This window comes from Schistocerca gregaria, chromosome 3, assembly GCF_023897955.1.
Source record: "Schistocerca gregaria isolate iqSchGreg1 chromosome 3, iqSchGreg1.2, whole genome shotgun sequence".
Lineage (NCBI taxonomy): Eukaryota > Metazoa > Arthropoda > Insecta > Orthoptera > Acrididae > Schistocerca > Schistocerca gregaria.
In genome coordinates, this window is record NC_064922.1 from 311,735,894 (window position 1) to 311,748,941 (window position 13,048).

General features: G+C 41.6%; 1 protein-coding gene across 2 annotated transcripts in view; it reads right to left on the reverse strand.

Moving 5' to 3' along the window:
* Window positions 1-13,048, reverse strand: part of LOC126354216 (ankyrin-1-like) — a 201,822-nt gene that overhangs the window by 112,013 nt on the left and 76,761 nt on the right. Inside the window, exon 6 of one of the 2 annotated variants that reach the window (XM_050003683.1) lies at window positions 3,209-3,328. The exons of the other annotated variant lie outside the window; for it this stretch is intronic. Coding sequence (XP_049859640.1) covers window positions 3,209-3,328 — 120 coding nt within the window. The remainder of the gene's footprint in view (window positions 1-3,208; window positions 3,329-13,048) is intronic. 2 annotated transcript variants of the gene reach the window in all.

The window sequence follows — 13,048 nt, forward strand, 5'->3', positions numbered from 1 at the left end:
ACCAATAACGCCTACCAAAAATACCAAACACACGAACAAAAAAAAAAACTAATTGCTAGCTCACTGACAAAACTTCCAATCCTACTTTTGGAACTACAAACATGCCAACAACTTCACACATCCAACACCAAGGCACAAATGAACCCAATACAACAAATTACACCCAAAATATACACACACACCACCAGAGGGCACCATGAAACAATAACAAGATGACATCTACAAACACACCAACTCATAAACTCTGTGCCATAATGATATCACACACCACCACACCCTTATGTCAGGGGTCAAAGCAGATGGATGGAATCGGACGCTTCCATTAATCTGCAGACAGTAGTAAAAGTATAGCTAACGTCAAAGCTGTGACCATGATATTTCATGAAAGTTCAGTTCAATGTCAGGTGTGCCTTCCAAGGAACAACATATAAGATTTGGGAGTTAGACAAGAAAAACAAATTTTCAGTGTCGGGGTATACAGGATTCACTGTACCAATGTGACCACTAAAAATAAGCAATCATTTGATATCAGGTTTAAGGACCATTTATGATCACAGAATGGTTCATATTCATTTATGTAAAGTTTGGAAGGTGGGAGACGAGATACTGGCAGAAGTGAAGCTGTGAGGATGGGGCATGAGTCATGCTTGGGAAGCTCAGATGGTAGAGCACTTGCCCACAAAAGGCAGAGGTCCCGAGTTAGAGTCTTGGTCTGGCACATAGTTTTAATCTGCCAGGAAGTTTCATATCAGTGCACACTCTGCAGCAGAGTGCAAATCTCATTCTGGAAACATCCCCCAGGCTAAGGCTGAGCCACGTCTTCGCAATATCCTTTCTTTCAGGAGTGCTATTCTGCAAGGTTCACAGGAGAGCTTCTGTAAAGTTTGGAAGGTAGGAGACGAAATATTGGCAGAAGTGAAGCTGTGAGGACAGGGCGTGAGTCATGCTGGGGTAGCTCAGATGGTAGAGCACTTGCCTAAGAATGCAGAGGTCCCGAGTTCGAGTCCTGGTCCGGCACACAGTTTTAATCTGCCAGGAATTTTCACATCAGCGCACACTCCACTGCAGAGTGAAAATCTCATTCTGTGATCTACCAACTTAGCAGCAACCACAGTGTCACATTCTACATGGGCATGACAACTAACAAGCACTCTCTCCACGTGAATAGCCACTGACAAACTATGGCCAAGAGGGAGATGGACCACCCATTTCCTGGTCATACCATCTAGCACTATGTGCTTCATTTTAATGACTGCTTCACAGCCTATGCCATACGGTTTCTTACTATCAGTACCAGTTGCTCTGAACTGTGCAGGTGGGAACTCTTCCTACAACATATCTTTCACTCCCTTAACCCCCTGGCCTTGACCTTCACTACTCCCTATCCTCCGCCTACCTATCCACTTCCCTGCTCCAATCACAGTGCTGAATTTGCCTTCTTTCCCACCAATGCTCCTACATATTCCTTCTTCCTCTCTACTTCTCTCCTCACCTTTCTCCCATGCCTCCCCACTCCTCCCTGCCACACGCAGCCTTCCAATGCTGCATCTATTGCAGCCGTATCCTGTCCCCATCATATTCTTGCATGCTCCCACAGGCAGCACTATCTTCTTCCCCAATCACACTACCCTTCTATCACACTCACTTTCCACCCCATGCCTCTTCCTTATCCTCACTACCAACACCAGACAGACTGCATTTTTTATCATATGCAGCCACATTTGGGCCTTAGTGCCAGGAGATGTGTGAGAGTTGTTGTGTCTCAATATGTGTGAGTTTTTTACTTATGAAGAAAGACTTTGACCAAAAGCTGAAATCTTTCCATCATTCCTTTTCATTGTTCTTGTCTGCAACTCAAGACCTCTTCTACATGGTGAATAACAATCTATCCATTCCATATTGTTGATATATAAAAGAGTTATGCTAAAGATGTTCTGTTTGACAGTAGCCAATCCATCTCATCATGTGTTTATAAGACTGTTTGTCTGTTACTGTTTGTTGAAGAATGTAATATCATGTTGCACTTATCCTGGTTGGAATCTTGATTTGTGATAGTCTGTTGCATTTTGTTTTATAGTGACATGTCTTCATAATGATCCCAAATGCATCTGATGCAGTTTTCTAAAATGTAAAAAAAATATTTGTCGTACAGCCAAGATGACTCTAGATTTTTTAGATATAGAGATGGTCATTATCAACAAAAATTAAGTCTGGTGTAATGAATTGTGATCAATAACTGGAATAAATATATAAATATCTCCACAGTTCAGAACGCAATTTTTGCAGTCACTGTGACACAACTTATGTTTCATGATCGCTGAGATCATTTTCAAAGTGGACATCCTCAAAAAAGTCAGATATATTTGTTACCCTTACATCTAAAATACTTTTGTCATGAGAGTGCTTCCATGCCATTGTTTCAAAGCAGTATTCATAAAAAGCATTTACTATTGTTCCACAGCATGTCTTGTCACGCCCACAATTTACAAAACTGTAACCATCTCAACTGACCATTGCTTGATTAAAATCTCCTCCAATGATGACAGTATGACTGGAAACAAGTGTAACAGGGAGTTGATGTTTTCTCTAAAGTTTTCAGTTAGTTGGGAGCAAATCTGAAGGTCAACAGAAGAACCCAAACATAAGTTTATGCATGCCTTTAGCCTGAGTCTGAACCCAAATGATCTTGCACATAGCTTCAATTTCAACTAAGTATATTTCCATTTCTTGTCCACTGTAACATAAATCACTTCATTTCCCATTAGTTTGTTCTTTTGATATACAACTAGGACAATGGCTTTATAAACTGAATTGTCAAAATTTTCATTGCCTCCCTTGAAAAATGTACCATCATTGATGTGAGTATGTGTATGTTACAACATAAAAATGAATGGGATTAAGAAATACACTCATTTTCTTCCTTCATTACATTTTTAAGTATGACAGGAACATTGTTTTATTGTACTGTCAGTCTCTACAGTGATTAATCTGATTAACAACAATGTAACATGGACTCTTGGCATAGCTACAAACTAAACATTTGTTTCACTCAGTATCTACTTTCTTTAGTTTGTTCTAAGAGAGAATAAAGCTATCTTGCCGAAGAATACTGACAAGTAAGCCAAGTGAAAATTGTTAACACCAAAAGTAATATTCTTCTCATTGAAATTACCTAATTAAACCAAAGGAGATAATAAAATAACATTACCATGCTTGTACAGCAAGTTAAGAATGCTTGGATCCCAAACACCGCGTTTCTTGGACAAACCATACACTGCCAGATACATGGGTGAATCACACTCAGATGTGCAGCATCTGATATCCGCTCCTAACAAAACATTGATCATATCAAGAAGCTGCTCTTATTCTCAGTGCTCTCCATCTCTCTCTCTCCATGATTTTCCTTATTATCAGACATACATAAAATAAAACAAAGATTAAATTACTTAGATCCTAGAAAATTATAAATAGGTATTAATTTACAAAAAGAGAAAGATACAGAGAGAGAGATAGGCGTGTAGTAACTCAGGAATATAAATTAAGTAGACACCTTGATGTATCAGTTATTCTGCCAGTATCAGCATTGTACATGCATAATATTTCACAACATGACTCGTTATCTTCATCAGGTGCTACCTGAGACTGGTCATTGAGTTGAATGGGTCCAGTATTTACATCTACAGCCTTCCCCCTCCATGGTCAGTTCCAGGGGTTCTGTATACAGTCTGCTCCTGCCAGAAGCATCCTTAGGCATTCCCCTTTTGGTTTGATGCGACAGGCCAAGACCTGGTATTCTGTCTTCAGTCTGGTGCACTTCTCTGTGTGCTTGGCATTCTGTATTTGGTCTGGTGAGATTATAGATGTTTCCTCTGTGGTCTGCTCCCACTACAAGCAATCTTAAGTGTTCCTTCTCCAGTCTGGTGTGCCAGGCTGAGCACTGGTGTTCCATCTTCAGTCTACCACACCTGTCTACTTGTTGGCATTCTGTTTTCTGTCTGGTGCAGTTTAAGGTGGTGCCTCAGCATTCCACTCCTGCTACAAGGACTCTTGGGTGTTCCATATTTGATCTGATGCATGAGGCTAGGCAGTGGTGTTTCGTCTTCACTCCACACAGAGGAAACACCTAAAACCACCACCAGACTGAAAATGGGATGCCAGCACATGGACAGGTGCCTGTACTGAAGATCAAACGTCAATGCTCGGCTTGGCACACCGGATCAAAGAGGGAATGCCCAAAGATGCTTCTAGTGGGAGTGGACTGCAGACACAATGCCTGGAACTGACCATAGAGGGGGACAGTCGTAAGTGTAGACCCTGGACCTGTTTCACTTGACAAGCAGTCTCAGGTAGCACCTGCAGACACAATGCCTGCAACTGGCCATAGAGGGGGACAGTCGTAAGTGTAGATCCTGGACCAGTTTCACTTGACTAGCAGTCTCAGGTAGCACCTGGTGAATATAATGAGTCACATTGTCCAAATATTGTGCCTGAATGACACTGATGTGTGGCAGAATGACCAACATCCCAAGATGTCAACAGATTGCTGAGAGAGCCTGAGGAATTTTATAAATTCAGTAACTGATTTATTCATAACTTAAGATTCCTATGAGAAATTTATTGAGATTAAGTTATTTACAATTAACTACACCGTTTTGTACTACCCTTACAAATGACAACCTACTGTCTTTGTCAAAAATTGTAGGATATAATTAAAAATAAATGCTACTATTGATCACTTTTTTTAGTTGTCAGTAGTGACATTAACTCTAACTGCATTTTGTATTAACTGTTTGTAGCATTCTGTCAATTCCTGTTGATTTATGTGATTTAATGTATACAAGAGTGTGATCTGATAAAATACTATAATAAGTTGGAACTTTTATAACTTTAAGGAAAAGAATTCTTAACTTGCAAAGAAACTTGTAATGGTTCTCTAACAGAAGCGTAATTCAAGCAAATAAAAATTCAAGCAAATAAAAATACAATGCTTCTTTGATAGTCAACCCTCCATATTTTAATAAAAGGCCGCCTCCATTACACTAAATTATTTATTTTCAGTTCTGGTAAATGATTTCTGTGCATATGACCACAATTGGACCAAAGGCTCCAGATGACACAAGGAGCCCATTCATGGAGCCGCTATGTAGTATTGATTGGTACCTGTCATGTACTGCTCAGCCTTCAGTCTGAAGATGGTCATATGGACCAAACCTGAATACTAGAGATAAAAATAACTAATTTATTGTTATCTGTACTGTTTTTATTAAAACCAGAGGCCTAGAAATGACAGAGAGGCTCCACCTCACTGTAGCCCTTAGCAGTTCACAACCCCACAACACACCACAGCAGTCTACCCACCCCAAATGTTTGTGTGGTAGAGTAATTATGGAGTACACCTATATGGAGACAGTGTTTGTGCAGCAATCATCGACATAGTGTAACTGAGGTGGAATAAGAGGAACCAGCCTGCAGTCACCGAGGCAGATTGAAAACCGACTTAAAAACCATACACAGGCTGGCTGGCACACCAGACCTCAACACTAATCCAATGGACAGATTCGTGTCGGGGATCAGCACACCTTCCCGCTCGGGAAGCAGCACATTAGACTACGCGGCTAGCTGGGCAGGGAAAATATGAGGCACTCTCTGTACTTACTCAATGACATCAAAAATATCAATCCTCCATGGCTTCAAGGTTTGAAAATCCCTGCGATGTATTCACAGTCAGCTGTATTTACCTACACAGAAAATCTATCCATAAAGATCCTAATATACATTTCTTAGCAGGATCAGAATTCAGTATCACATTATGAAACTATTTCTGTTTAAGTTTTAATGTTTATGGCTACAATTTGTAAAAGGTTGTTGCAACATCTAATATAGGCAGAAAGACAACCAAGAGAAATCTTGTTCACATTAAATGTTGAGTAACAGCAAGATACGAAACAAACTCAGAACTCACGAACATTACAAACAATGCTACGTAATCTCCATCACTTACATTGCATCTACATTTCCCTTATATTTCTATACAAATTATGCCAATCCAGTTTCACCTGATGCAGCAAAAGTAGCACAACATTCTAAAAACAGAAAATAGTCTCTGATGGGAATGTTTTATTAATAATGATGCATTTCAAATGGTTAGCACATCTTCAGATTATTTGTAATAAGTAGCAAAACTCTTATTACATAACAGTTTTTCACAAACCTATCTAGCACTGACCAATAGGACAGCTAAGCTAAAGGTGAGAAGTAAAGAGATTCACTTGCCTTGAACAGCAGAAATCACATGAGTCATTTTTAAAAGTCATATTATGATGGGATTAAAGAAAAAAACTGCAATCGTCAAATATGGACATAGGGAAGCCTGAAATGGCAAGTGGAAACCTCAAAGTTAAAAGTCTAAAATTACAAGATTGATAACGAATTAAATTTGTGTAAAAGAATGATTAGGAACCAGAAAGAAACTCATCAAACCATGGCAACATGTAATATAACGATAGGTTAGCAATCATAGCTCTGTATCACAGTGGTAAACAAATACTGCTCTAGACAACATATATGTTGAATTGAGAGGGCCGCACTCTAGACTTAACTTTTTAGCAGCGAAGAACAGTGCACTCTGCAGTTCGGATTTAATTTAATCTACACACAAAATACATTATGCGATGACCTTTTCATCTCAAATAACAACAATATAATCCCAAGTGATCATCATGGTGACTGCATCATCTTGGTGTTCTTGTGTCTTGTGAAAACCCCACAGTAATGAAGACAAATCTTGTACATTATTTCTGTGTACAACCTGTAAGACATTTCTCCAAGGCTTGGGTTATACTTCTTCTTGCAAAAACAACACAATATATCAAGGTAACTGTCCACAGTTCTACAGATCCACTGATTGTAACTATACTGGAAAATGGGAAGTTAATCTTGAAACATCAAGCTGATTTGGCAATGGCTTACAAAAACTTAGCACAATTGTAAACTGCAGTTAGCAATAACAATGTTGGAGCAAGATCAGTCTGCAGTAATAATGCAGAGGCTAAACAAGAGAATGGAATAGAGTAAAGTCCTCCAAATTACAGGAAAAATATGGAAGTTGTTTGAAGTATGAAGTTTATGACTTAAACAACGGAAACCCTGGGATGGAGTAATGAGACTACAAAAAGAGTAGATTACTACTCAGCAGAAAGTGAGTGTTTGTGACATAGTAAGATGGAACTAATCCATCTGTTATGACTTCAAACTCCATCAATAGCTACACTTTTCCTCTGATTTCTGTCATAGTCACAATACTTATTTATACAAGGAGTTACATATAACTGCAAATGTAAAAATGTTATGAAAACTGTATTCCACTCAAATTTATTATTCAGTTTGTTGTACTAAACATTCTGATTTCAATTATGTAATTATATAAATAAAATAGGAAGAAACTTCCACATGGGAAAAATATATTAAAAACAAAGATTCCAAGACTTACCAAGCGGGAAAGCGCCGGTAGATAGGCACAATGAATAAAACACACACACAGAATTTCGAGCTTTCGCAACCGGCGGCTGCTTCGTCAGGAAAGAGGGAAGGAAAAGGAAAGATGAAAGGATGTGGGTTTTAAGGGAGAGGGTAAGGAGTCATTCCAATCCCGGGAGCAGAAAGACTTACCTTAGGGGGAAAAAAGGATAGGTATATACTCGCGCGCGCGCGCACACACACACACACACACACACACACACACACACACACACACACACACACACACACATCCATACATACACAGACACAAGCAGACATATTTAAAGGCAAAGAGTAAGGCAGAGATGTAAGTCGAGGCGGAAGTGTGGAGACAAAGATGTTGTTGAAAGAGGCAAAGCTCCACTTAAGAGTTCTCTGCTGACACTCTTGGCCAACTCTGTGCAGGCTAATACTAGTCCTTCAATCAGAGCTCAGTTGAAGCCACCTCAGCAGGACTTCAGACCTGTCCAACATTGCCTCTGAAAACTATCTTCAGCCACCTGCTGTTGAGTACACGGAAATTTCATTGAAGTAGTCTTTACTTCCCTTCATCTTTATTAACTTTGTCATTTTCCATGCAAACACTTGATCAACTTCTGAGGGAGTTCTGTATTCACTCTGTAAAAAGAAGGTTTTGTTCAGCTACTATGATGTTGCATTGTAATACACATTTCTCTTGTTGATGTGGAACATGTTTCTCTGGTATCTTAATACATGAGACACAGCAGTTTAGCAATGAGGTTTTCTTTCGACCCAGGTGTTTACATGTACTTTCTTTTGTTCTTTACTCCCCCTGAGTCAAGAGATAGGCCAGATCTTCTTGATTTCCTGTGGCCAGACACCAAACTCCTGAATGTCTCGATGTGATGCAAAAGATGTCGCTCTTCCTCCGAGATGTGCAACATGTTGTACAGGGGCTGATAAACATGATGGCGACTATTACTATGGCATCTGTTGATGGACTGCAATGCTCTTCTCAAACAGACTCCTGGCTAAAGGTCTCCACAGACGTCTTCTGGCATTTGACGGGAAAGTGGAACATCAGACAAATTATAAGGCCTGCATTGAGCAACATTTTCTTGTTTATGGTATCTCTGGCAACATCCATTGTTGAGTATTCCTCCTTGCCTACCTTGCCTACTAACACTGGAAGCCTACTGTCTTCTTCAGCAATCACAACCTGAACTTGAACAACATGCCCAATCATATGAGTAACTGAAATGTTGTGTGCAAGAATACTTTGATTCAAGGATGCACAATGCAGCAGCACACCACAAATTCTGTAGCTACCATAAGAAACAGGGGTAATTGTATTGGGATTGGATCATGATGCTCCAAGGTCTCTATTGATAATGCTGTTTTCAGTATTCAAAAGGTAACTATCAACAGTCATATGACACTCATTCGAAAGATGATCTTGATGCATGCCCTAGATGAGGGGCTTCAGACAGATTTACTGATTGAAAGACCCCACTTTGGATTCTTGTCTTTTCATCATTCGTGCATTGGCATCCCTGCACAATCCATCTCACATCTACACTGCACATCCCACACATCACCCACCAGCACAGCAGGTCCCCCACTCTGCAGAGTTTTCCCCACCCAGTAAACCAGATTACTCAGCCCACTACCCTCAGCAGTTGCCCTCTTGCATTCACTGTTTTGTCACACATCCTAGGCACCAGTGCCAGTTTTACTGTGCCAAATGTGCTTTGTGTTACAAACAGGTCACAAAGCAAAGGTCTGCTGAACCTCCTCCAAGATGCACGTGCATTATGTTCAGTTGGACTCATTCCCAGTAGAGCAGTTAGGTCCCCCAAGTCCATGCAGTACTCCCCATCTGCGATCAACAATCGTCCCTGCAGGTGTTTGTCAATGGTCATCCAGTCAACTCCCAGGTGGACACTGATTCTACCTCCTTAATCGTTGTGTGAAGCATCTACCATCAGTTGGGCTCTCCTCCCATCCAAACATTCAATCAACACATTCGCAGGTACAGCAACAATGTAGTGATGGACAAAGGATAGTTCACAGCCCTCATCTACCAGGGTGTCACAACATCCAAGATGCGCCTCTTTGTTTTCGATGTTCTTGGGGTGGCGGACTTATTGGGACTTTATCTCTTCGGCGTTTTTGAATTAGAAGTGCATGATTCAACCAACCGCATCCAGCCTGACATGGAAATGTCTTACTTCCATGCACCTCAAAGTATCATTTGGTTTTTGAGTCTTCTACTACAGGGGTCATGGGATTTGAAGCCCGCATCACCCTCCTACCAACAGCCTCGCCCTGACTTTTCAAGACACAGAATGTCCCATTCTCCCTGCAGGGTAAGTTATGGATGGAGCTGCAACATCTTGATGCCTGTTTCAAACAGTCAGCTGGCAACACCCACTGTGCTGGTCAACAAACTGGACAGTCGCCTTCGCATATGTGATGTCTTTAAGAACATGATTAATGAAAAGTCCATTGTTGATTCACATCTTATCATCCCGAAGGTGGGCGAAATTGTTACTCAACTGGCTGGGGGCAAAACCTTCATGAAAATTGACATCAACAATGCATATTTAGATCTTTTGTTGGATGTGGCAGCATGAGACTTGCTGGTGATCAACATGCTCTTCAATCTCTTCCACTACAATCACCTGTCCTTTGGGGTTATGGGCATCTGAGCGATATTTCAGAGGTATTTGGAATATCTTACACGGGAAGTGGAGGTTGTAGCCAATTACCTGGATGGCATCGTTGTTGCAGACCAGTCTGCCCAATAGCTAGTGGGTAGCTTGAATGGCCTTTCTTCCATCCTACAGGTGGAAAATCTTCACTGAAACTTGGAGAAGTGCCAGTTTTTTGTTCCTCAAGTTGAATATTTGGGACATATCCTCAATGTTGCAGGTATCTGGCCAATGCCACACTATGTCTAAGCTATTCAGCATTTGCCACCTCTGATGAATGTGAAACAGTTTCAGTCCACCTTACGCCAACTGAGCTACTATTGTATGCTGCCACAGTTGCAGAACCACTGCACAATCTCTTACGTAAGAACATGGCATAGAATTGTGACAAGGCATGATACCATGCCTTCTAGGATCTTAAACAGGTGTTGCTTCAGCCCACTTGTCTGATGACTTACAATACCTGACTCTCTGTAGTTGTCATGGCAGATGCATTCGATTATGGATTAGGAGCTGTCCTCTCTCACATAATCAATGGTGTGAAACAGCCTGTTGCTTTCATCTCAAAAACATTTACATTAGCCCAGTGCAGATCAAAAAGGAGGCTCTTTCCATGGTCTTCACTTTAAAAAAAATTCCACGACTATGTGCAAGGGCATCATTTTCCTCTGTTCACACACCACAAGCCCTCATTCAATCTGAGATGAACATCCCCACAAAACTGGCTCGACGCCTTCAGTGACGGACACTGTTTCTCACCAATTATTCCTATGATATTCAGCCTACCATTCTACATCTCACCACGCTAATGCTGACTTACTTTCAAGATCCCCAGTGAGACAGGACTCTTCTTTTCACTCTGATCCAAAAGTATTCTGCCAATTGAACAATGATGAAAAAGTCGTCACCTCACTCACTATCAATGCCAAACTAGTGGCTCAGCATTTGGCAGAAGACTCAATTCTTCACGAGCTCCTTCTTCTGGTCCAGTGGGGATGGCCATCAAATTACCAGAAGGTGCTCAACCCAGAAGTTCAGAGTTACTGGCATCATAGGTACAAATTCTCTGCCCTCAATGGTGTCCTGCTGCTCCAGAATGAAAATGGCCAGACTCGGATCATCATTCCATTCTCCCTCCAACACCAGACCCTACACCTGCTTCGCTTTGTGCCAGCAAAACACCTGGCTCCTCAACACACATATCAGAAAGGGACTGATGCCAATATTGCTGCCTATGCATCCTGTCAAAGCAAGCAAGCAGCCATGGCATGTCACTGTTTCCCGTGGTTGGAGGCATTGACACCATGGTCATGGCTCTATTTGGATTTCAAAAGTCCTTTCCCAGGCCATTCATGGTTCATAGTGATCAGTGCAGATCTGGTTTTCCCTACATCTCTTGGATATCTTCTATGTCCTCAATGCATGCAATCCAAGAATTGATACAGATGTTTGCGACTGTCTTCCCGAAACAATTGCCATAGACAACGGGGCTCAATATACATCTGCCGAGTTTACAAACTTTTGTGTTTCCACAGCAATCATTCTCATCCACATGGTACCATCCAACCACATGTCCAATGGTCTGGCAGAGCTTTTCATCCAAACATTTAAAGATCAGCTGTTGAAATTCCATCGTCACCACTCACTGGACGATGCATTCTCCAACTTTCTGGCCTCTTATGTGGTAAACCTTCAGGAGGGGGCCTGTCCAACTGAACGACTCCATGGGTGGTCACAATGAGCACAACTTTCACATCTTCACCCGTGCCAGCTGCTGAATTGTCTTTATAGGATCACTGGCACCGTTTTACATCTGCAATGACATCTAGGTCCTGATGTTCTACAACATGGCTGCCACTGGACTCCAGCACTAGTAACACAACTGTTAGGGTAAGCAACAGTGGAGGTCCAATTCTCTGATAGTTCCTACTGCCACATAAATCTGAACCCCTCCCCCGCGTCAGCTTCCAATGCAGGTTCCGGTACCATTTTTTGTTCCAGATTCATCTGCTGTACAGCCAGAAGCTATCATCCAAGCACCACCTATGGCAGCCCCTATGCCTTGTGGACAGTGGCCATCCAGCACCTGCCCTGGCTCGACCCCAACTGTCACTGACCAGGGTGCCCTGGATAAAAACACACTGAGGGGTTCTGCCAACATCATGGCAGTTGACCCTGATGGTGAGGCCAGCTGCCATCTCTCTCCTCTTCCTGTAGAGGAGGGATGTCATATACCAGCAGTATACCTGAGAGACCAGCAACCCTGCAGATAGAGAAGCACTGCGTACATACATACCGCCAAGGTGTCGCTTCTCAGGAATCCGGCCACCAACAAGTATCATATCACAACCAATAGGCAGTAAGGTAAGTGCAACCAGAGGTCCTCCTCAATGGGGATCTACTTCCCTCCTCTGAGTCATGTGTGCAGAAGTAGATCCACAAGTATGCTAGCTATTTATAGAGGCACAGCTCCACTCATTAGCAGTTATCCACCAATGCTCTGGCTCAACTCATGTACTGGCTAATACTCATGTACTGGCAATCAGAGCCCAGTTTGGGAAACTTCATTGGAGTAGTCTTTACAGCCCTTTATCTTAATTAACTTAGTTGTTTTCTAGGCGAATATGTGATTGATTTCTGTGTGAGTTTTTTTACTAAGTTTGTAATAAAAGTTTCTCATGTTGATTTGGAATGTGTTGTTTCTCCAGCATCTCACTACATGAGACATAGTACATGTGGTCATTGTTATCTCTGGGTGCTAATGTGTGACTACAGCTGTGTCTGGGTGAGGAGCACTCTTTGCTGGAGTGGTAGTGATGGTATAGTGAGGATGCAGAAGAATTGTTGGGATGATA